At 36.8% G+C, this 24,759-nt stretch overlaps 1 protein-coding gene across 3 annotated transcripts in view; it reads left to right on the plus strand.

The window, feature by feature from the left end:
* Positions 1-19,495, plus strand: part of GALC (galactosylceramidase) — an 80,891-nt gene extending 61,396 nt beyond the window's left edge. For 2 of the 3 annotated variants that reach the window (XM_007472677.3, XM_056810575.1), the window contains exons 14-17: positions 331-511; positions 8,631-8,794; positions 12,145-12,221; positions 17,439-19,495. In XM_007472677.3, the coding sequence (XP_007472739.2) occupies positions 331-511; positions 8,631-8,794; positions 12,145-12,221; positions 17,439-17,579 (563 nt within the window). In that variant the 3' untranslated portion in view covers positions 17,580-19,495. Of the gene's footprint in view, positions 1-330; positions 512-8,630; positions 8,795-12,144; positions 12,222-13,275; positions 13,519-17,438 lie in introns of all 3 variants that reach the window. The other variant, XR_008914942.1, reaches the window with a different exon arrangement.
* The last annotated feature ends 5,264 nt before the right edge of the window (positions 19,496-24,759 follow it).

A 24,759-nucleotide genomic window follows, 5' to 3' on the forward strand; every position in this document is an offset into this window, starting at 1 on the left:
CTTAATTCATTACAAAGATCAGAAAAATGACTAGTTCTTCATTGATATGGAATCTTAAACTACAGTCAGTTTGTATTTGTGTGTACACATTCCTGTACACGTACACTCATGCATGCACATACATATAGTTGCATATGTGCATATATATATATACATGTGTATGTGTACTTGTGGATGCAGGTTTTTATTTGTACAAGGCATATACGCTTGTGATTTACTTATTTTAAAGTTGAAAGGTTTTTTGATAATTGCTCAATGAATGTCTAGAAATAGAAATCCAAAGACTTTAATAGCATATTCAAAATGATGACTTTCTTATTTTCAAAATAGGCAATCCACCTTTTAGTGAAGCTCCAAATTTTGCCGATCAAACAGGTGTATTCGAATACTTCACCAATGACCAGGACACATCAGGTCATTCCTTCACCTTACGCCAAGTGCTCACTCAGAGACCTATCACTTGGGCTATGGATGCAGATCAGACCATCAGTATTATAGGAGATCATAACTGGTATGTTCATTGGGGCTACGTCATATGGATCTGGCGGATTTCTGTTGTCAGTCTTTTTTTTTAATTAATTAATTAAGGATATTTTTCCATGGTTACATGATTCATGTTCTTTCCCTCCCCTGTTCCCTCCCCCTTCCTTGAGCTGACGAGGAATTCCTCTGGGGTCAGTCTTGAGACGGTTCCCACAGTCTGTCTTGGGTTACCATACAGGAGTGACTAAATATCCATTTGATAGATTTGTGCTCTCATCACTTTTGGCAAACTACATTTCCCTATCTGGGCTTAAGTTTCCGCTTCTATAAAATGAGGAAGTAAGATGAAGCAGGCTCTAACATCTTTTTGAGCTCTCCACTCTGATTCTCTGATGACACAATTGCAAGTCCCTTTTCCTTTGAAGAGGGGAATACACTGTTTTTACACATCGTTCTATTCAACAGTGACTGTTACAGGGGCATTTTGACTGGCATGTGAAAATGAAAGGATCTTTGATGAAATGTAACTTGTGACTGAGTTGCATGTTTGAGATTCTGTTTCATTTTATAGCTGTTGGTCTCATAGTGCCACCTGCTGGATAGATTTTAGGATTGTATTGTAATTCTTTTTGTGGAGTTAAAGGCCAAGTACTGTCTTTGTACACTAGATAGCACTGGTAAGAGGCAAAAGCAGCTTTTATAGTTGGAAAGATAATACAACTCTGAACTTTGCTTATTGAATTGAGTCGTGTTGTCTTCTCTACTATTACAATATTAAATCAGAGACATGTAGTGTTAAGAGTGAGGAAATAGAAATTAAAACTCTTGACACTGGCATTTGCTCCTCTGGGGTCATGGACATCTCCAGAGGAAAGAGATAGGATGGTCCTGCCTTGGATTTTTATATGCATGTATTCATATCTCATCCTTCCTGGGCTTTATGCTCTTTTAGCATCTTTGTGTTACTACTGCCTAGCACTGTGCTTTACATTAATAACAAATCCATCAATCAATCAGTCAGTCAGCCAACTAGCATTTATTATGTACTTTTTACATGCCAAGGACTATGCTAAGTACTAAGATTTGGAATAGGCAGTTGAAGTAAATTAGAAATCTGATATTTTTTGATTAGTTATCCAAAATGATATAAACTTCTAAAACAGTGAATTTAAAGCTATTCCCAGGTTGGTAATGGAATTCAATTTTAGGCCATCAATTTGGTTCAAAGATGCAAGCTTTTTTAATAAGGAGTTTATTGTGTAGCCTTACACTTATTTTTTACTGTTCAACTTAAAAGCATTTATTGGGTACCAGCTATTTAGAATCATCTTGTCATAACATTCAATTTAATAAATATTTAGTGAATACCAACTTTGTGAAGCAGCTGTTGGTTCAGTGGATTAAGGTCTGGGCCTGATGTCAGGAAAACAAGCTAGCCAGAGTTATCGTGGGGTTTAAATAAGGTAATAAAGTATGTTCCAAAAGTTGGAATGCAATTTTAAGCTAAAAAGCTTATTTATTTATTATTATTTAAGCTAATAAAGCTTAAGACTGCATTTCAACTTTTGAAACACGGTTCAATTTTAGTAGTAGTCTCTCGGTAACCAAGGATGACGATTGTCTTTGTGCGTTTTTGTGCACAAAGACACTTGTGCATGAAGATTTAAGTGGAAAAGTCGATGCACAGAGACAGTTCCACTCTCTCGGCGTTGGAAGCCTGGGTCCAGTGGCACGAAAAGTCGTTACACCTGGAGACTTCCTCAGCTGTATTGGATGGCCGTGTTGTCTTTTGTGCTCCAACATGCCCTGAGCATTCCACAGTGCTTTGCTGCGTCGCCATCTCAGCCGTTGAAACTTCTTATTGGTTTCTTCTGCCTGTTCCGCCGAAGCAGTCTTCACATGCTGGGTGAGCAAGCCCTAGTTCACCAGGGGTCCACGATGACCCGATGGCTACTCTCACAAGGTTTAGCCGGCCTGTCGAAGCCGTTGCCCGGGGTGTGGCTGCTGCCGCTTGCTAGCAGCTACTAAGAGCCACAAGTGAGAGCTGGGTGTCAGGTGAGGGTCAGAGGCTGGAGAGCTGCCCTAGGAGGGCACAACAAGCCCTCCATACCAAAGATACTACCCCTCCCTGAGCACCCCATACACCCCATACACGGTTCAATTTTAGTGCTATGTAAAATGCTAATTATTGCTGATGGGTGAACTGAATAGGTCCATGGTCCAAACCTATGATGCATGTCATCATTGATACATGTAGCCATTTTCGATGACTCGGGGCCACATTTTCGATGACATGCAGCCACATAAAGAGAAGTGTGGGGCCACATGCTGAGAAGGATGCGAATATCGTGAAATTATGTTGTTTGTGTTTTTTTTTTCCTCAAAGTGACATACCACCTGAGTTATGCTTAAATTTTGGCACACCAAGCTCAAAAAGTTGCCCATTACTAGACTAGGTTGATCCTTGGATGACATACAGCACTGTACTTGAAGTGTTTCCAGCTAGGAAACTTGAGGTTTTCTGGAGCTTGAGGTCTGGCTGTTGTCACTTTTGATAATCCAGATAACACCAGGATGACATATCAGAATTGGACTTTGTTGCTATTGAAAGGACTGTATATTTGTGTTAGATTGATGGCGCATTAAATGTTTTCTGTCTCAGGCATTGAAGGGGAATATTTTAGCCATGGAGTACACTGCAAAAATACATAAAGGCAGAAGAGGGCAGCATAAGATAAAGAAATTTGGTTGCCTTGTAGAATTATATAAAGGGAAGTAACAGGAAATCAGATGGAAGAGTAGATTGGAGCTCAATGGGGTCTTAAATGGCAGGCTAAGATGCTTGTTATCTTCTAGGCAATATAGAACAAATGAAGATTTCTAAACATAGGAATTACATGGTCAGATGTGGATAGGAACATCTCTAAGGGTTTATTGGAAAAGGAAATTGAATATTTAACTAAGGCCAGTTAAGGGGCTATTTTAGGAGTCTAGGCAAGATATGGGGTGCTTAGGTCATATCTTATTCAGCTTTCTTCCTTTTTTATGTGAGGGAACTAAGAATCATAGAAGTTAAATTGTTGAAGACCACTGAACTAGCTAAACTTGTAGGGCTGGAACTAGAATCCTTTATCCCTGTCATGTGTTGTTTCTGTTAACTTGGGATGATTATTTTCTAAATGTAATAATATAATCCTAGTTTTGGAGATCATAGAAACCATCATTCATCATCCCAACCTATGTACACCTCTCTGATAGTCTTGAAAATAATCATCAGAACACTTCTAGTAATAATGGGGAACTCAAGATTTTATGCTAACCTAGTCCATTTTTTTCCACAGCACTCGTTTATTATTTGTAGTTCTCAACATTTACTAAAAGTATAGGAACACTTAACCTGTTACTTTGCACAGTACCTTATTGAAGTAGAAATAGTAATCTCCTCATCTCAGTGACCAGGAAGTTGACTTTTAAAGTCTTTTCCAGTTCTAACATTCTTTGATCCTAATATCTCTATATAGAATGAAATCTGAAAGCACATATTTTAATTTAATCCCCCTGAATAACCTTCCTGCCTTGAGTTTCTCCTACTCCTAGTCTAATCATTATTTTTATATTGTTCTTTCTAAAATATTACTTTCACTTTATCACTTTCCTGTTCAGGAACCCACAATGGCTCTTCATTACCAACTATATCAACTCTCAAGTTCTTGTTCTTGGCTTTCAAGACTGTCTATGACAGTGATGGCAAACCTATAGCATGGGTGCCAGAGATGGCATGCAGAGTACTCTCTGTGGGCATGCTCTCACTCCCTCCCACCTCCCCAGCTGAGTTTATTACTAAAAAGGCAGTGGGACTCAGGTAAAGCTGCTCTCCCTCCCTCTCCACAGCACCTGATGACATTTTTTTACATCCCCCACCCATTTGCCCAATAGCCCAATGGGAATGCTCAGTGTAAACTGGTTGGTTCATAGGTGACAGAACCGGAGGGGAGCAGAGTATTCTGGCCACTTCCCTCACCCTCTCTACACTCACTGAGGATATTCCTCACTTCACCTACCTCTCCATCTAACAGCTCAGTGGGAGCTCTTTCTCCCTCCCATATGTGGGTAAGGGGGGGGCAGGGTGCATCAGACACTTGATCAAGGGGAGGGGCCTTGCACTCCATCTCTAAAAGGTTCACCATTGCTGGTCTATGAGATGATCCCTTGCCTGATTTCCCTCAGCTTGCCAGTTGCCCCCTAGTCACACAGGTCTGCATTCTACATAGGACATTACTCTTTCTATCTGTGCTTTTGTTCCTACCATTGTCCTTGTTTTGAGTACCATTACTATTTCTCTTCCATTATGCAAATATTTTACCTATCAAGATGAGGGTTACATACCCCTTCTTCCATGAAACTTTTTCCAAACTTAATCCCACATTAATTTCTTCCCAGTTCAATAATCTGTCTACTAAGCATTTCAGGTGACAAAGTCTTTGAGGAATGGCTGAGGCACTATATTACATTTACGTATACCTCATTGACATCAAATAATTGGTTCTCAGTAAGTTTTTATTGGTTAGATTACAGTTTATTTCAGGGACATATGACATTTCTGCCTTGCAAATATCACCCATTTGGTAAGCTGTTAGGATAGCTTTCCAAAGTGCTGTGCACCTCTGATGTGCAAGAATTTCTACCAGGGGCTGGGTGTGATAACATACATCATTAATCCCTCCTAATGGGGAGACAAAGGCTTATGGAACTCTCAACCTTGACTGTTCTGAGTTATGGGGGCCTAAAGCCAATTGGGTATGTACCCCAAGTCCAAAACCAATATGGTGAGACAGTGAGAGTGGGGGCCATCAGACTGTCTATGGAGGTTGGAAGTTGAGTGGATCAAGGCTCCTGTGCCAAACAGAGTGAATATAGTATAGACTTGTCAGTAGCCTCTCTACCTCTAACCTGGTCAAAATAGGACACTCGTTCTCCTGAGGTTAAAAAAAAAATGAATCTTCTTTTCTACCAGACAGTTAGGAAGAAATATTAGGAAGAAATGCCAATTTTTGTTGCTTACTTTCTAAGGGCAGCATAGGCTGGTAAAAAAAATTAAAATAAAAGCTAATTTAAAAATTGGAGGATTTAGAACAAACTTTCCAGTGCTTATTTGTAGTTCTGCTTAAGTAAATCAAGTCTCATTTTCTAGAAAAATACAAAAATAGTGCCAACAATTATAAAAGTACTTCAATTTGCAGAAGACTAGCCCCTCTTCTTGTTTAGTTTTCATGCAGTGCCAACAGAGTAATTTTAACACTGAGGAACTTTAACTGAAGTTGTGTACAACTTTCCATATTGTTAGCAAGCATTGATTGTAATCAGATTGGCAATCAGAACATTGCCTTTCATGCCATATATCTGAACTCTGCATCTTGAGTATCAAATTTGCTTAAGTTTATCATACATACATAAATCCATATATATATATATATATGTTTTTGCTTTTGTTAGAATTTGTGACAAGGGAATCACTTTAAAAGACTGATATATATTAATTTAAGGTCGCCAAGGAATTCAGCTATGTAATTCCTAAATGAAAAACTCAAGTCAGCCGTCAGCCTTTTTTGGAGTTTAATTACAATAGGAGCAAGAAAGGAATTAGAGATAGAGAGAGAGAAAAAGGGAGAGAAGGGAATAGGGCTTAAATACCCCTTCTGTTTAGGCTGGGCCAAAAGGCCCAAGCCCTTAGATAGCTGGGGCAAAGAAAAGAGATCAGTCCCTATCACTCATGTGACCAAAATGGAGAATCAGTCTCAGAGGCCCCCACCTTCAGCTTCCTTCAGCGCAAGCTTCTCCGAGTCCCCCGCAATCACCCCGACCAAACTCCTCAACCCTCCTCCAGTCTCCAGACCCTCCTATCTTTAAGGAAACCATCCAAGTTGCCTCCTCTCAGTTCTCCCATCTACCAATCACTGTTCATCAATTTCCCTGTGCCAATGGAGGCTCTAGCTTAACCCAGGACTGCCCAGAGGTTTCTGGCTTTTGCACATGTCTGTTGAAGGTCATATTTTCAAATGATTAAATCTTTGATCTAGGCTGCAGCCCTTACTCAATCCTGTTAGGACTGAATAGGGTGGAGATTTATTCCAAGTATCTCCATTGTATCAATTCTAAAATCAATCATGATTCAAAGAAATTCCTGTTCTATGCTTAAGCATAGGTCAAAGTCCTTTCCATTGTTCAGCAAAAGGTTTCTGTCCTAAAGTATTCTGAAGAAGGGAAAAGAAGGAACCTCCCATGCCAATGGGGTTCCCATTCCAATAGACTATCAGTAAGAAATTTTCCAAGTATGAAATATCCCAATGGTGAAATTTCCAACATTTATAAGTCTAAGGAATTTTGAGGTTTACAAATTATAGAGGAATTATGACAGTGGAAGAGTGAACTGTGCTCTCTTCTATTTCATCCATTATCTATAAAATTTCCTGATAAGTGGTAAATCCAAAGTCACTTATAGATTGTGATACATGAAGCAGAAAAAAAATTGTGAGCTCTCCATTTAAATAGAAAGATGAGTTTATTGTGCTGCCTATGTTACTTATAGTCCTTTTAAATATTATCTGAGTAGCAGGAATGAGGTAAGGAGTATGGAGTGCATAGTTGATTAAATATGGTCTATGCTTAGTAGGCTATATTAACAAAGAGAATTTTTATCCTTATGGATACACTTATAACTATGAAAACTAGGATTGTTTTTGTTGTAGAGTTGTAAAAAACCTTCGTTTTATAGAGCTGTAAGAATCCTTGAGTTTACCTAGTTGAATTTCTTTGTTTTACCGATGAGGAAACTAGGACATTCTCCCATTAATTATTTTAATGTTAAGGTGATTTTCTTAATTGCAATTTCCATTTCAGATTCCTTCTTAGTTTCATTTTCCTCTAAATAGAGCCATCATTCCAGTTTGGGAACAATAATTGCAGTGCTAACACCCACCTACCTAGTATGCCTGGGGTATGATGAGAGCTTAATAAATTCTTTTCTTTGTTCAAAAGATTATCAGTAAAAAGATTCTGAGAACTAATGAAAATGTGTACTTAATTCTAGTGCCTACTTTCATTCTTGCCCACCTTACTCAAAATTTCATTTCAAAGATGTCATTTGCTTGCCTCTAACCTCACAGTTTGAAGGAGTTGCTGGTCATTATGTATATGAATTAGTGAGAGATAATGTAATTTATTTTTTGGCCATTCTTTGCAGAGTTGAATAAAATTATTCCAACCACCCAGTTATTCATAGACAGCACAAAATAAATTGGGGAGCATTAATTATGAAAGCTATGGTTATTTCAGATTGCTTGAAATTTTATTATCTTCAGATTAAGTTTCATTGATTTTTTTTTAATCTTTAATAACACTTCTGGAGCTACGTCTCCTCTTCAATCCCCTCTCCCTCATCTTCCACCTCAGAATTTTTGTTGACTGTTTGATTCCTTTAATGAGCTAGCTTGTTAGAGAAGGGATAAATACACATTTTCTTCTGGCTTGAGGCAGCAGCAGTAGAAGCCTGAGGGAGAAGCCTGAAGCCTGATGGAGGAGAATGATGAAATAAATCTAGAATCTTGGACACCTGCTGGTGATGTCTTCCTCTTAATCCTAATCATTTTCTTCCACCCCCAACTCTGATATGAGACTCCAGCTTAACATTCTGGCCCACATAATATCATAATAAATCACAATACCAACATACTCCTAATCTTCCAAAATGGTAGATAGAACTTAATAGAGTGTATCAGCTCCTACCATCGCTTTTGAGAATGCGTCATCTCCTCCTTCTCATAGTGAGGCTTCAGAGAAGTACTTCAGGGAGTCATCAATCTGTCTTTCTTCTGGACACTTAAGCCTTGTTAAGTTGAGAGGAAAATACTTCTCTTTGGATATATATAACAGAAGCAATGGATTTATTTGATTTAGTTCATGTAAGACATTACCAAAACTAAGAAGTGCTATATTATTAACAGTGTTATCTATTATTAGTAGTAGTGTAATTAACTAGTAGATGGCATTAACTCCTAGAAAATGCCAGTTCTATTAAATATAAGTACAAAAGCAAATGCTCAATTAATACCTTTAATTCATATTAAGAAAAATATAACTTTATTCCTTAGGAGGGATATAACAATAACTTGTGATGTGTACATGGAGACACCGGTGACGGGTGGCATATTCATTGCTGGAAGAGTAAATAAGGGTGGGTCATTCATTCGAAGTGCCCAAGGAGTTTTCTTCTGGATTTTGGCAAATGGGACATATGAAGTTACAGGTGATCTTGGTAAGTCAGTATTTATGTGTGACTTGATGAATAACTGTTTGCTGACTCCTTTTCTGTTCAGTTGTTTCAGTCATATCTGAGACTGTCTGACCCCATTTGGGCTTTTCTTGGCAAAGATAATGGGGTTTTTCACTGCTTCCTTCTTTAGCTCATTTTACAACTGAGTAAACTGAGGTAAACAGGGCTCTGTGACTTAGCCAGGGTAAATGTCTGAGGGCAGATTTGAACTTGGGTTTTGCTGACTTCAAACCTAGCGTTCTACCCACTGTTCCAGTAAGCTGCCCTGTTTACTGACTCTGTATTGCATTCCTAAGCGCTTACTGTGTACTAGCTGTGGTGGGAAGGTATGGAAATGATTCTTCTAAAATTTGATTAGGCAGAAAAGAGGAACACACATTAAAAGGTGAAAAGGTTGTGTTTCATTAATACAATGATACAATGAGTTAATACAATGAAATACAATAGACAGCAAGCTAGATGTTCAGCAAATAGGACAACCATTGAGGAATTAAGTAGTTATATAAAACTTCATGGAGGAGGTGTGACTGGAGAGGGAACTTTACTAGGCTGGGAAAATGAGAGCATTGAGGAATATTCCAAGAAAGGGGAAGAATAGCAGTGAATAGCCCAGAGTGGGATTGTTTGTGGCTCAGGATAGCAACTAACTGAGCTTGATAAATGTTGTTAAACTGTTGAATGACTATTTGTCTTCTGTGGATCTGTACTAAATGAGCTAGTCATTCAGCAGTCTACACTGCCTGGCTGTGTGACCCTGGACAAGTCACTTAACCCCCATTGCCTTAGCCCTTACTGCCCTTCTGCTTGGGAACCGGTACACAGTATGAATTCCAAGATGGAAGGTGAGACTAAAAAAAGCCTTTACAGCCTGGTTGCTAGGATGAAAGCTCCTGGAGAGCAGAGATCATTTCTTTCCTTTTCTTATCTTTGTATCCCCAGAACTTAGTGTAGTGCCTGGCCCATGGCAGGTGTTTAGTGAGTGTTTGCTGCCTCCTCTTTTTCATATGTGTACTCCTCCAGACCTCTACAGTCTACACTGACCGACTTTGCAACTCCTCCTTTACAGTGCCCATTCTCCCACCTCCTCACCTTTGCAGTGGCTGTCCTGGGCACCTGGGCACCCCTTGTGCTCTGAAAATGACACGTTCCCTTCAAAGGTGGTCATTGATAGCAAGAGCAACAGTTAATGACAGCATCAGTGTTGTCTGAGCTGGGACGTTGTACACTGTTTACTGCTGCTGCTACTGCTGCTGCTGCTACTGCTGCTACTACTACTACTGCAGAAATCAGGATGAAGGCCTCTGATTCATTATGTAGACCTCCTTTAGGGTTTAGAGCCCCACTTCTAGGACATGGGCAGATGTCACCAAGTCAATTGTCAGTAAAGAATTTTTTTAAAGCATCTATGTTTTAGGTAATTTGCTAGTTCCATAGGTTGAGAAATAATGTTTAAATTGATATTTACACTCTTTTAGGAAAATGCTCACTTTAATGGAAACAAGCATCCTTTGAAATGTTAAAGTAAAAAGTGTATTGGGCATAGATCAAATATAGTCAAAAACTAGAAATCACACCCCTTTACTGCTCCCCCACTGTCCTGGTCCTGGCTAAATAATGACTCAGGATGGTCTTGTGACCCTTGGGGCTTTTGTGAGTTTTATCACTATTGGAGTTAACTCCTTCATAACCCCATAATTCCTTTGGGATTATGCTCCTTGGGCTGATTGAAGCCTGTAAATCACACCAACTAAAATGAAAATATCAAAGAAACAAGCTCATAAATTATTGCCCAAATAATAAGACTTTAGAACAAAAGATATTTTTCAGTATTTTTGGGAAAAAAGTGAATTCTCTGAAGAAAAAAAAAGAGAAAACAGAATTATAATGCAAGACTAGAAAGGCAAAAGAAAAAGTTATGGAAGAAAAAAAATTCAAAGCACCAAATAAGATTGGAAAGATATATGACAGTGATAAAAAACTTGAATACTAAACTTGGAAATTGGATGTGGAGTTAATCTAAGACATATAGGTCTTTCAGGAAGAAATAATTAAACAAAAGAAACCTAGGATGCTGAGCTGAAAGAATAATGGTCCAGTACAGCCTGAGAGAATCCATAAAAGATTTACTGAAAGAACACCCCCCCTGCCAATTCTTTTTGTTATTTGCTACATTCTTCCTTTTCCCCCCTTCAATAATATTTTATTTTTCTGCATTTACATGTAAAAATAGTTTTTTGATAGTTTTCTAACATTTTCAGTTCCACATTCTCTCCTTCCTCTATTTGCTCTCTCAGATGGTAAGAAATGAGCTATTAGAACCCCTCGGATTTAATTTGCAAAGAAATATATCATAATTGAAACTTGAAAATTGCCAATTGGATACTTTACAAACTTAGCTAAAATTAAAGTAGCATTCATTTGGGAGGAGGGAGAAAGATCTAGAAACAAGGGAAATAATAGATAAAAGGTAGAAATGAAGGGGGGCATTAGTATATCTACACCATAAATTATATTATTAAGCAGCAGCCAGCAAAATCATTTGGTATTTGTTAAAGGAAAGTTGATAAATGAGACAGACTTTGACAAAAGAAAACCAGATTAATAAAAATAATAAATGTCCTAACCTGATTAAGAAAAAGAATGGAAAATCACTTTCTTTTTTTTTTTTTAATTTTTATTTGGTCATTTCCAAACATTATTCATTGGAAACAAAGATCATTTTCTTTTCTTCCCTCCCCCCCTCCCTCCACCTCTCCCACAGCCGACACGCAATTCCACTGGATATCACATGTGTTCTTGGGAAAATCACTTTCACAATCTTGAATTGACAGTGAGCAGAGAGAACATAAAGACAATCGATGAACATATACAATTTATACCCCAGAAAAGTGAGAGTTTTAATTAATTTTGTAGAAGACATCTTCAAAAGTGTTAAAACCCCTCATAATATGCTTTCCATATACATCATGTCCATCCTTATTACTTCATAAACACTTAACAAGAAGAAGTCCAAGACTGTTGAAGTGAGAGATTTTCTGATTCTCCTTGCATACCTAAAGTAATGTTTGATTCTCAATATATAGTTCTAGAATGAATGGGTAAATTTGATTGTTGTCTCTACTAGAGTGTCAGCACCTTGAAGGTGTTTGAAATATTTGTTAATATTATATATTAATTAAATTATAAATCTAAAAATGAATCTAGGTAATAATTTCACAAAGAATTATTTTTCTAAAAGCAAGGATTAAATGTCCTCTAAAGTTCCCACTTTGACTATTGTTTCTTTGACTTAGGTTAGAAAAAATAATCTATATGTTCTGTTTCTTTTGCAGAGAGGAGGAGGATAATAAAGGGAGGAAAAGCTAATGTCATGGCTAAAAAATGGTACACTCTCACTCTGAATATTACTGTAAGTACCACTGTTGAACATGCTCATAGCCAAAGCATTCTTTTATAGTACTAACAACAATAATAATAATAGCTAATGTTTATACAGCATCTACCTTGTGGTACGCAATATTGCTAAGCTCTTTATAGCTATGATCTCATTAGATCCTCACAACAGCCCTGGCAGGTAGATGCTGTTATTACCCCCATTTTACAGAAGAGGAAACTGAGGCAAACAGGTTAAATGACTTTCCCAGGGACACACAGCTAGTATTTGAACTGAAGCTGGATTTGAACTTAGGTCTTCTTGACTGCAGGGCCTCATCTACTGTGCCACCTAATTGCCAGTAGCACCTCTTTTATTACTTTGATTCATGACTTATTTTGTCAGTGGAGAGTAACATTGCCACAAAGAAAAGGAAACAGGATAAGTTGCTTGTTTAGGTTGGTACCAGTTGGGTGCTCTACATTCATAAACCCAGTCCCCAGAATGGCAGAGAATAGTTTCTGGAGTATATGTGAATAATTTTACTGTTGATGCTACTTTTTTAGGGGAAATTTTTTTTTTCAGATGTTAAGGAACTACTTGTGTAAAAGTAACTGAGAGTTTAATTTTCCAGCTTATGCTAATTATAGCAGTGAACAACCAGCACTGGGCAGTCATTTTAAGTTCAGAAACACTGGGTTAGTTCAGAATCATTAATTTCTAAAAAAGAGATAGCAAAGATTTGTGTTCTGAGCTCAAAGCTCTGAGCTTGGTATTCTGGTACCCAGCTTTAGTGAGCATTTGTCTCCTTGTCTTATGTCTCATTTAATGTCTGTGATCAGAGGATCATAAGATAAAAGAGCCTAAACAGTATCTTAATAAGCAAACATTTGACTTTGACAGAAGACTATGAGTACTCTCACCTCATAAAACAGTAACAGCATCTAGTAAAACCAATTTAAAGAAAGTTGGCAGGAAATGGGGAGTAATCCTAAGAGCTTTTAAAGATAAATGGAAACAGGAAAACAGAAGAACAATGCAAAAGATCTGCAGATTTTTTTTTAGTTACTGATTTTTTTCACCATCAAAGACAATAGAGACATTATACTAAGATCACATTCCCAGATGTCCTTAAAGAGAAGATAAGAGAACAAAGACCAGAAATGTGTCTGGAAGAATTACTAGATCAGTTGTACCTAGAGGATATCCATGCTGGGAGTACAGCTGTGAAGATGTGGAGGGATCAATATACAAAGAATCCAAAGAAGAGGAAGATAAAATGTTGGAGAAAACAACCTCATTACTCTTATTACTCTTATTAATACTTGAAAAGGTACAGTAACCACTGTTTACTCACCTTGATGCCTACTTTCCTATCTACTTCCTATCTACTATCTACTTCCTAATTCCTATCCTATCTAGATAAAAATCACCTACATATGCGAACTAGTAAACTTTCACCATTCTAAAGTAGGCCTCCTCTTTATAATGATGTGATTGGCTGGAAGAGTCAGAGAATATACAGTTGCTCTTATTGTTTGTTGATTATAAAACCACATTTGATTCAGTAGAACAAAATTCTGTTTTCAGGACATCCTTCTAACAAAATGTCTTTCATCCACGCTTAAAAATGATAAAAGGTTCCTGGAAAAACAGACTTCTCACTGAACTTCTGATCATAAACTTTCAGATAAGATATGAGGCAAAGAGATCTGTGCTCATGACAGCTGTTTGCCATTTGTTTCAGAAGACACTGAGATCAGAATCCTAGTTGAAGAAAGACTAGCTAGTGTTCTGGTATTCCTATTTGTGGATAGCATCTTGCTGGTTGTATTAAGCCATACAGCATTGCAGTGCTTCCTGGAGATTGGTAATATTCAAAAAAGTTTGCTTTACCCATTCACAAAGAAAATCCAGATTATGAAGAAGAACCATTATCTGGATTATGGATTGGAAGTTAGATGGCCAATAGATAGTGCTCCTTCATCAATATGTATGTCTTGGACAGACAATAAAAGTGGGTAACAAAGTGGATCTAGGATTAAGCAGGACTTCTATTTCATTAAGTACCATTCACCACCACCCCCAATGAATATACTTGCTTTTTCTGGCTAGGCTACCCTTAAATACATAAATACATACACTCATTTGTGTATAAAAGCCTGTCTTATCTAATAGACAATAGGAAAGGAAGGGTATATGAAGTAGGGATGATAAAGGGGAGGATAGATTAATTAGGAAATAGTAGTTGGAACCAAAGCAGACTTTTGAAGAGAAGACAGGATAAAAAGAGAAGAATAAACACAAGAAAATGGGATAGAAGGAAATACATAGTAATCATAACTGAATTTGAATGGAATGAGCTAACCCATAAAATGGATGGGAGTAGCAATCATAATCGCAGACAAAGCAACAGCAAAAACAGAGCCAATTAAAAAAATAATTACCAGGGAAACTACTATGCTAAAAGGTACCATATACAATGATGGAATATCAGAAATATTTCATAGCAGATTTCTCTAATAAAAGCCTCACTTCTCTATTATATAAGAAACTGAGTCAAATTTATATATATGAAAGTGATTCCAGAATTGATAAATGGTCATAGGTTAGAAGTGGGCAATTTTCAGAAGAAGAAATCAAATATATCTCTAGTCATATTAAAATATGCTCTAAATCAATCCTGATTACAGAAAATAAAATTGAAACAACTCAAAGTAATGCCTCATATCTATCAGAAATAATAAGTACTAAAGAAGATAAAGGAAAATAAGCCCATTAATTCATCATTAGTAGAGTTAGTGAAGTGATCCAATCATTCTGGAGAACAATCCAGAACTATATCTAAATTCCACAAAACAGTGCATTAGATCCAAAAATACAACTACTCTATGCATGACCTAAAGAGATCAAAGGAAAAGGACCTATATGTACAAAAATATTTATAGCAGCTCTTTTTGTGATGATGAAAAATTGGAAATTATGAGGATATTCCTTAGTTGGAGAGTGACTGAACAAGTTGTGGCATATAATTGTGATGGAGTACTATTGTGCTATAAGAAATGAGAAAGAAGGTTTCCGAAAAATGTAGTAAGACTTAAATGAACTGATTCAAAATGAAGTGAGAAGAACATGTAAAAGCAATGTTGTAATCATTGAACAGCTTGACTACTCTCTTCAATACAGCAATTCAAGACAACTCAAGGGCACTCAGGATGAAAAAATGTCAACTACCTCCATAGAAAGAACCGATGAATGCTGAGGCAAATTGAAGTCTATTTTTCTTGCTTTTTTATTTTTATTTTTGTATGTCGAGGCTAATATGGAAACGTGTTTTGCATGATTTCTCATGTATAATTGTTATTTTCTTTCTCAGTGGAAGAGAGAAGTGGGAGGAACAGAGAAAATCTGGATCTAAAAACTTAGGTGCTAAAAATGAATACATTAAATATATATATATATCCATATATATATTATAAGTCAGGACATGAAAGTATTGACCAAATGTGTACTATTTTTTGAAATAGAAGAAATGATATAGACTTTCATGCAATTCCATAGCATTTTATATATATTAGCATTATAGCCTCACAAGAACCTCTTATGGAAAGAGAATGCCAGCCTTATTCGAATATGAACTCCTTCAGGACAGAAATTCACATGTTTTTCATTTTTTAACCTTAGTATTTGGCACAAAGTAAGTTTTCAGTAAGTGCTTTTTCATTTAAAAAACAGAATAAATGCATGCTGATCAAAAATGTGGAAGTTTGTAATTCTGTTGTGCTCTCTGCCTTAATCGGAGAGAGTTTGGTGTGTTATATTCAATTCTTTGTGCCACTTTTGGGAAGGAATGTTGCCCTATTTGAATACATTGAGAAGAAGGTGACTAAAATAGCAAGGTAGTCTTGAAACTATGTTCAGGGAAGTTGGCTGATCTTGGAGATTTTTATCCTGGAGAATAGAGGAAAAATGTAGGGGAGATGAATAATTTTTTTTTTTATGGTAAGAGATTATCTTCTTAGATACTTGGAGGTAGAAATCTTATTAAAGAAAAATTATATTTATTTTGCTTGGCTCCAGAAGTGGAAGGAAGTTAAACATTTTTACCTAGTGTAAGGGGCAATATCCCATAAGAGCTTAATTTGGAATGGGCTATTTTGGTCCTTGAGGAAGTAAAAGATTTCCCTATCATTGGAAGTTTGACTTCAAATGATAGCTTATTAGTGGAAGGGGGGGAAAAGAAAGCTTGTTAGAGGTTTTTATGAGAGGGATAAGTTCAGAAGATCTCTCCTAACAATTTCTATATTCCATCAAGATAATTGATTATGCTTTTCTTTACCTTTCTGTTCTCAACTTAATATCTGGAATAATGGTCCTCTTCTAGGGATTTTCACCACATGGAATGATTTGTGTCCCACTTTTTATGACCACTTTTAGGGGTTTTTTGGCAATGATATTGGAGTGATTTGCAATTTCCTTCTCTAGCTCATTGTATAGATGCGGAAACTGAGGCAAACAGGGTTAAATGGTTTGCCCAGGTCACAGCTAGTAGGTATGTGAGACCAGATTTGGATCAAGGAAAATGAATCTTCCAGACTTCAGGCCCAGCACTCTATTCACTGCTTCACCTGCTTGCTCATGTCAAATGGTAGTGAGTCTTAGTTTTTAGTAAAAAAAAAAAGGCCAAAAGGTGTTCTGTTGGCCCTTTAAATAGAAATGGAATTGTCCACAGTGGCTTGAAGCTATTGACATGTTAATTATAAGTACAAAAGCACATGTAAAAACAATTTAACATATAACATGAAATTATGAATTGATTTTGAATGTTTCTCTTAAGTTAGTATGTATTTGGGAAGCATTTTGTTACTAAATTTATCTCCTGTTTTAACTGTCATTTAAATTTTTTAAATTATTATAATATTCAGGACTTTTTTCACCCCAATACTGTATATTATATATGTATAATATGTATAAAAGATATCAATCAATTAATCAGAATTTATTAATAAGCACCTTCTATTTGGCAGACACATAGAGCTAAATAAAGAAATTTATTTAAAACCCCTTTTTCTTTTATTTTTTGCCTTTGACCTAAACTTTGTTCAATTATAATTTTATTATTTAGAAATTCAGTGATAAGTATATTTTGTTCAACTAGCTGGGCTCAGTACTAGTAGTTTTATATATCATTGAGGAGAAAAAAATTTATGAATATATATTAACTTTTTTCTTTCTTTTTTTCTTTTTTAACAGGACTCCTCTGCTTATGGCATGCTAAATAATAGGGTTCTCTGGAAAACTCAGCTAAGGCCATTACCCAGGAATGGTTGGGCAGCAATTGGAACACGTAGCTTCGAGTTTGGACAGTTTGATAACTTTCACATCCAGGCTTAAAAGTTAGAATTCTTGAAACTCTCAAATAATGATTCCTCCCTTCACATGTATTTTGAGTTTGGATTTAGAGTCAATTCCCTTGGGATTTTTGAGACAGGAAAACATTGAAGGAATTTCTATTTTCACACTTGACAATACTGCATATCTTGTTGAATTTAATATATTCTAATTTTTAAATTTCATTTCAAAATTCCCCTTTAATTTCAGAGTATCATATTGCTTCTGTTTCTTAGCACTTTTTTTCCTTCAGATCTCACAAAGATTTTATTCCAATATTGAGGGAATTAGTTCTTTTATCTGGTATGAAATTAGTTATGTTGTAATAACTACTAAAAAGAACTTTAAATATTTATTTACTATTATTTAACATACTCACATGCATCACATCTCATGGTGAAAAAAATGTCTTAATCAGAGTCTTTTGTTTCTTCCAGTTAGTTTTATGCAATGCCTAAGGGAGCCTCAAAGGGTAGTGCTTTATGAATTACTGTAGTATTTTCATCCTTTCATTGTATATGAACATTGAAAAGATGGTAATGGAAACAAAGGTGGGGCCATATCTAAAATTCCTTATTAATTAACTACCTCCTAAACTTTCTTGAGTCAATAATAAATGAATGGATAATTTGAGACCTTCATGATATAATTATTTTCCCTTGTTTGGTGTGGTCCGCTCTTTCTTGGCAGTTTTTTTTTAATATTCTAGAAAAAATTGTTTAATATTTTTGCTTGCAGAAAGATGGGAAGGATTGTGCCTTGTTTTATCACACAAAATGGAATTGTTGAATGACTTTTGCAGTTATCAGAGATGGCTACAATTTAATAACTTTAATTCATTGATCAATTTATATTTGAAGAGTGAAGCATATACTTTTTTTAAAAAACCCATACCTTCTGACTTGTATCAATATGATAAGGTAAAGGCTAGGTAATTAGGGTTTAGTTATTTGTTGAAGAAATATCTGAGGCCACATTTGAACCCAGTTCCTCCTGACTTCAGGACTGGCGCTCTATGTACTGTGTTATCTAGCAGCCGCAACATATGTGCTTTTTTTTTAAACCAACTCTTTTAGAATTGATAGTAAGTATTGTTTCCAAGTTTGAAGAGTAATAAGATCTGGACAATTGGGCAAGTCACTTGGTATCACAAGGCTAGGAAGTGTGGAGTGTCTGAGGCTGGATGTGAACCCAGGACCTCCTGTTTCCAGACCTGGAGCTCTATGAGCTATGCCACTGTCCCATATGCTTTTTTTATATAATTTCCTTCTAAAAGTTCACATTCTTTTTAGGAGTATCTCAGTTATTTACATGGAAAATATCTCTTATATAGTCCAGAAGGAAAAAAAGAAAACTACATTCTAGAAGAGCTTAAATGATTTAACTATTTCTCAGCTATAAAATGAATAACCTTAGGTGTACTATAGCATATCTTTTAACATCAAAAGGCAGAATTGCTATGCTATGGTCATTTATATTTTGCTCATTTCTGATTTTTGATTAATTTACTTTGGCCTTTCATCTGTAAAGAAATGTTTGCTCTTCAGATTTTAAGGCTAAACAAAATTTAGAATGAATATTTGACCTAATTAAGAAGGTGAAACTTTTGGGATTTCCTGTTTGCCATGAAGCCTTTCCTGACAACTAGCTTTCTATTGATCTGTCTCTCTCCTCTCAGTGCCTTCACATTATAACTGTACCACATCACTGGGTACCTGTACCTTTCCTCATTCGGATTAATGATGTTTAAGTTCTTTGGCTGGTTTGCAGTCTTGAGGTCAAAAGTCTTGTTTATCTTCTTGTCTCTCTCAGTAATTAGCCCTGTGATGTATGAGGAGTAGGTACTTGGTAAGTGTTTGCTCATTTGTTCCTCGTATTTACCCACAATAACCAGGTATATAAATGGATGCTGCTAATCAGAGGGGTGTGTGTGATTATTCATGAAGACAAGCTTAACTGAACCTTTACTTGGAAACACTTCATTAGCAATTAAGGTGAATGCAAATAACTCAACACACTTTACCTTTATCTATGTAAACACATAATTAAGACCTTTTCACTAATTTAGATGCTATTTTGTTCAAATTTGTGACATTTTTCTAAAAGTCATCAGAACTACTGGCAGCTTTCAGGGCTTACTGAGACTCAGTTTAAATTGGAATCAAGAATTGTCCTTTCGGGGGCAGCTAGGTAGCTCAGTGGATTGAGAGCCAGATATAGAGATGGGAGGTCCTGGGTTCAAATTTGGCCTCAGACACTTCCCAGCTGTGTGACCCTGGGCAAGTCACTTGACCCCCATTGCCTAGCCCTAACAGTATTGACTCCAAGACAAAAGTTAAGGGTTTAAAAAAAAAAAAGAATTGTCCTTTCATGAAGAGGAAATCTCCATATTATTTTAAAGGCATCAGAAATAGGCTGTCTGGCAGGTTACTTTGTTTTAGATATGTAGCCTGTTTTAGAGGAAATATTTTACATTCCTATGATTCTTATAATGTACCTTTTAAAAATAATATGTTTGATAACATTGGCAGTAAATGGTATTGTTTAGTTGTTTTTGAGTCCTGTCTAATTCTTTCTGATACCATTTATGGTTTTCATGGCCAGGATACTGGAGAGGTTTGCCATTTCCTTCATTAGCTCATTTTACAGATGAGGAAACTGAGGCAAACATGATTAAATGACTTGGCCAAGGTCACACAGCTAATGAGTCAGAGGCCAGTTTTGAACAAAGGAAGATGAATCTTTTGGATTCCAGGCATGGTAATCTATCTTCTCTGCCACCAGCATTGCTAAATACAGAATAACAGCCTTAGAAGAATACCATCAAATATCATAACTACTTTTTGTTATATACCATTAAGTTACCCTAGAATACTTGTTTTCTCCCTCCTTAAATTCCCCTAGAACTCTTTAATGCCCCTCTCCTTTAACTCCCATCCCTGGTCTTATACTCTTCTGTGGATCTGTTCCCACATCCATGAGGCAGCTCCCCTGTGTCCTAATAGGATATAAGCTGTTTGAGGACAGGATCTTGTCAATTTGTACTTTGTACACTGTAGATCCTTCATAAATATTATACAATTAAAATTCCAGATAAGCTGTTTTGGCCGTGTAGAATTCTAACTGAGGATGTATGTTGTTAGCAGCAATTTTTTTTTCTAAAAACACTATCCTTGCTTTATATATATTTAGCCTATGCACAATTGGAAGAATTTCTACATCATCCTTTATCCCCTTTTTGAATAGAAGGACCAATAGATTTGTTTACTTATAGAAGATTCACAAATACCACCATTCTTTGGTGGTCAGTGGAAATTTAAAATAGTTTCTTGTTGCTGTTACTCTTCTCATTCTTCCAGAATTTCTGTAGTTCATCTGCAAGAGAAGATAAAAAACTCCATACTGGGGTGAATAATTAGTTGCAAATAATTCTTAAATGTCCATATCCATTCTTAGTCTCTCTCCTGAGCTTCTCATCCAGCATCATCAACCTATTGAACACCTCAACTAGATGCTGTACAGGCCTCTCAAATTCACCATAGTCAAAACAGTTCATTCTCTTTCCCCTCAAATGGACCCCTCTTCCTGACATTCTTTTTTCTGTTGGAGGCAGGCAATACTATCCTTTCCATCACATTTATGCAGCTTTCCCTTAATAATTACTCTTCTGATTCTCCCCTGAGGCAGCTTCCCTACTTTGGCACTGACATTTTTCACCCTTGCAGGGGTTGTTGACATCCATGATCATGGGCCTATTAGCATCAAATCAGTGGCTTATTAGCAGTCCATTTGTAGTTTTCCTGGAGTCAGACTCAAATATCATTTATTGCCCCATAAGATTTAATAACCAATGGCAGGGTTCAGTAATATAAGCTTTGGAGTATGCAATGTTGTCAGGCCTGTTAGACATTATAAACTGATTTTTGAATATTAAATATCAGGTATAATTCCATAAACTCAAGTTAAAATTATCTCTAGCATTGTCATGATTCTCAGTATCTATATACATAAATTTTTCCCTGGAAAAGGCTTTGCATAGATATTATATAGCAACTAAGACGAAGTTTGAAAAGGACAAAAATCCCTAGGATTAAAAAGGCCCATATGTAGCCTTGAGAGATGCAGTCATGCACCATCAGATCTTACATGGCTTTCTAATGTGATTTGTTGAGTGTCATTCAAAATTCCTTGAAGTTCTTGGACATTGATAACAATTTCACCTAATTGACTCATGTAAGAACAAGGAGATTAATTAATAAGAGCACAGGCATGTCCAGAAGCATATCAAGGGCAAGTTGATTTTGAATGACTGTCTTTGCTAAGGAATCAGCCTGCTCTTGGAGGAAGGAGATAGATTAGGAGTTCAGGAGATGACTTCAACTGTATCCTGAGCCAGTTTCTCAACCTCAGTAGAAATATTCCTATTGGAATCCCAAAAGTGGGTATAGCCAGGAAAAAGCTCTGTCCTGCAGAGGAAGTGGTTACTGAATTAGGCCTAGATGTCTTTCTCCATACATGCCACCAAATGTCCATATTCCTAGCTGTGAACTTTTCTATCTGGCCACCCTAGTAGGGTAACATAGGCTCCCATACCACCCTTGGGGAAGGGAGGAGCAAGCTGAAGAGTGAGAGACAAAGAATTGTCTAGTGGTTACCAAACTCCAGGAGTCCTTGAACTTTTTACACAGGGGGCCAGTTCACTAACCCTCAGACCATTGGAGGGCTGGAATATTTAAAAATCTTTTAACAAATCCCTATGCACACCACACATATCTCATTTTAAAGTAAAAAGACAAAACGGGAACAAATACAATATTTAAAATAAAGAACAAGTAAATTTAAATCAACAAACTGACCAGTATTTCAATGGGAACTATGGCCCTGCTTTTGGCTAATGAGATGGTCAGTATACGGTTCCATATTTGTCACTGCTAGCTGTAACAAATGATGCAAGTGTGCATCAGCTGTCTAGATCTGGTTGGAGATTTTAGATGTTTCATTCTGGAAAAAGTCTGTTCACAGACAAATGCTGCGAAAAATGGTTGCCATTTTGAGTGCATGGTTTCTGAGATTAGGATATGTCTCAGAAGGGAAAGATGCATAGAAATTAGGCAAGCTACTTGACTTGAATGTGACTTTCAGAGAATCACAATTCTGCAGTTCAGCCAGTTCCATTTGGTAAATTGAAATGGGTTATGGAAAAAGCTGTATGTCCTGTTCATGGAGATGAAGCTCTATAAATCTGAATTGGAACTCCTTTTGCAACTTTTCCAGTGAATCCACACATGTTTCTTTTGGGAACGCAGTCAAGGGTTTTTCCTCTAACAGATTTTGAGTTAAGGGGAGATGGCAGAAATTTTCCTCTTTCACTTGATAAGGAGGCCTAATTTTACTTCAAATGCTTTTACATGTGATTGCATATCACAGATGAGCTTCCCTTTTCCTTGAAATTGCACATTGAAACCATTTTGAGTAGCTCTGTTACATCTGTCAGAAGGGCAAGATGCCATTTCCATTCTGCATCACTGAGCTCTGGTACTTCTTTGTTTTTTGAAAGCATAAAAGCTGTAATCTGTGGAAGTAAGTCCTAGAAATGTCTCAAAACTCTCCCTCGACTCAGCCAATGGACTTCTGTGTGGTACAGAACAATCTTCATAGGCAACATTTAGCTCAGACAGAAATTCCTGAAATTGTCTGTGGTTTAGTGCATTAGCTCTAATGAAGTTAACACAAGATACCACAATTTTCGTAACAGTCCCACTGCAGTGATTTACTACATAGCAGCACTTGTTGGTGGATGAGGCAGTGTATTGGATAGGAATGATTACATTTGTCCATCTCTTGGTTAATGCAAGCAATTACTCCTTTCTTAGACCCCACCATGCTAGGAACACCATCAGTTGTCACATTGACTAGTTTAGCCAAGTCCAGCTCCAAATCCTTCACAGTTTGGGAAACATTTTCATAGATACCCTCTCCTGTAGTTCCTTTGATGCTTTGCAGTGCACCAAGCTCTTCTGTCACTTCAAAATTGTCATTCGTTCCACGAATAAAAATTAGAAGTTGTGCAAAATCATGAACATCATTGCTCTCATCAAGTGCCAAGGAAAAAATAGGAAAGTTTTCATGCGGAGTCTTGCTAATGCTGATGCTAATTGTCTCCCATTTTTTCAATCCTTCATGTAATTGTAGATCCCGAAAGACTAACTGTACTAAATAAGTCTGCCTTTTCTGGACACATCTCTTTGGCAGCAGCAAGAAGGCACTCTTTAACAAATTCTCCCTCCACAAATGGTCTGCCAATGCACACTATTAGCTTGGCAACTTGAAAACTTACTTACTCATAGTGATGAAATATTTAGCTGCTTCTGCTTCACAAAAGTTTTTTGCTGAGTTGTCAATGTATTTTTCAGTTTTAATATTTTTATCTTTTCTTACATCTCTGACCAAATAATCATATTTATCTTTATGTTGAGTTTGATAGTGTCGATACAAATTGTATTCTTTGAACACAGACACTATATTCTGACACATCAAACACACAGCTCTTTCCTTTTACTGAATGAAAAAGTAATCATAAGTCCACTGTTTTTTGAATATTCTACACTTCAAGTCAATTTTTCTCTTTCTTGACATCATTGTTTCCTAGGGATTCCAAATTGGTATTATACACACACACACACACACACACACAGCCCTACAAAAACAATATACCAACAATAATTTTGCCCACACAGAGGCATACAAACAGCACTTCCCATCAATGCAGTCTGATCTGTGTCCATCAATGCAGCCTTCCCAGTCCACATCATTTTAGCCTCACCAGTGGCCATATTGGTGGAACTCTTCTTTTATCTCAGACTCACACTGGTGCAGTGCAGAACCGGCATGATTACAGAGCCGGTTCCTCCACCACCTTTCCAGTTCACACTACCCTGTGTGAACCACACTGTGATCTGTGAACTCACATAGGAATCTGATCACATGGGTAAGACCCATGCAATCAGGTTCCACAGCAGGAAAAAAAAAGGCATGGCAGTAGTGTGTGTCCTCTTGCGGTCTGTATTTATGGATCTGTAATGATAGACCGTAATAAGAAAAACACATGCATCACTTCCCCCACATAGTACAATGGCCCCCATACTTCCCAAGATACACAATAGGCCTATAATAGAGGCCATTA

The sequence above is a fragment of the Monodelphis domestica genome, chromosome 1 (genome assembly GCF_027887165.1).
Source record: "Monodelphis domestica isolate mMonDom1 chromosome 1, mMonDom1.pri, whole genome shotgun sequence".
Lineage (NCBI taxonomy): Eukaryota > Metazoa > Chordata > Mammalia > Didelphimorphia > Didelphidae > Monodelphis > Monodelphis domestica.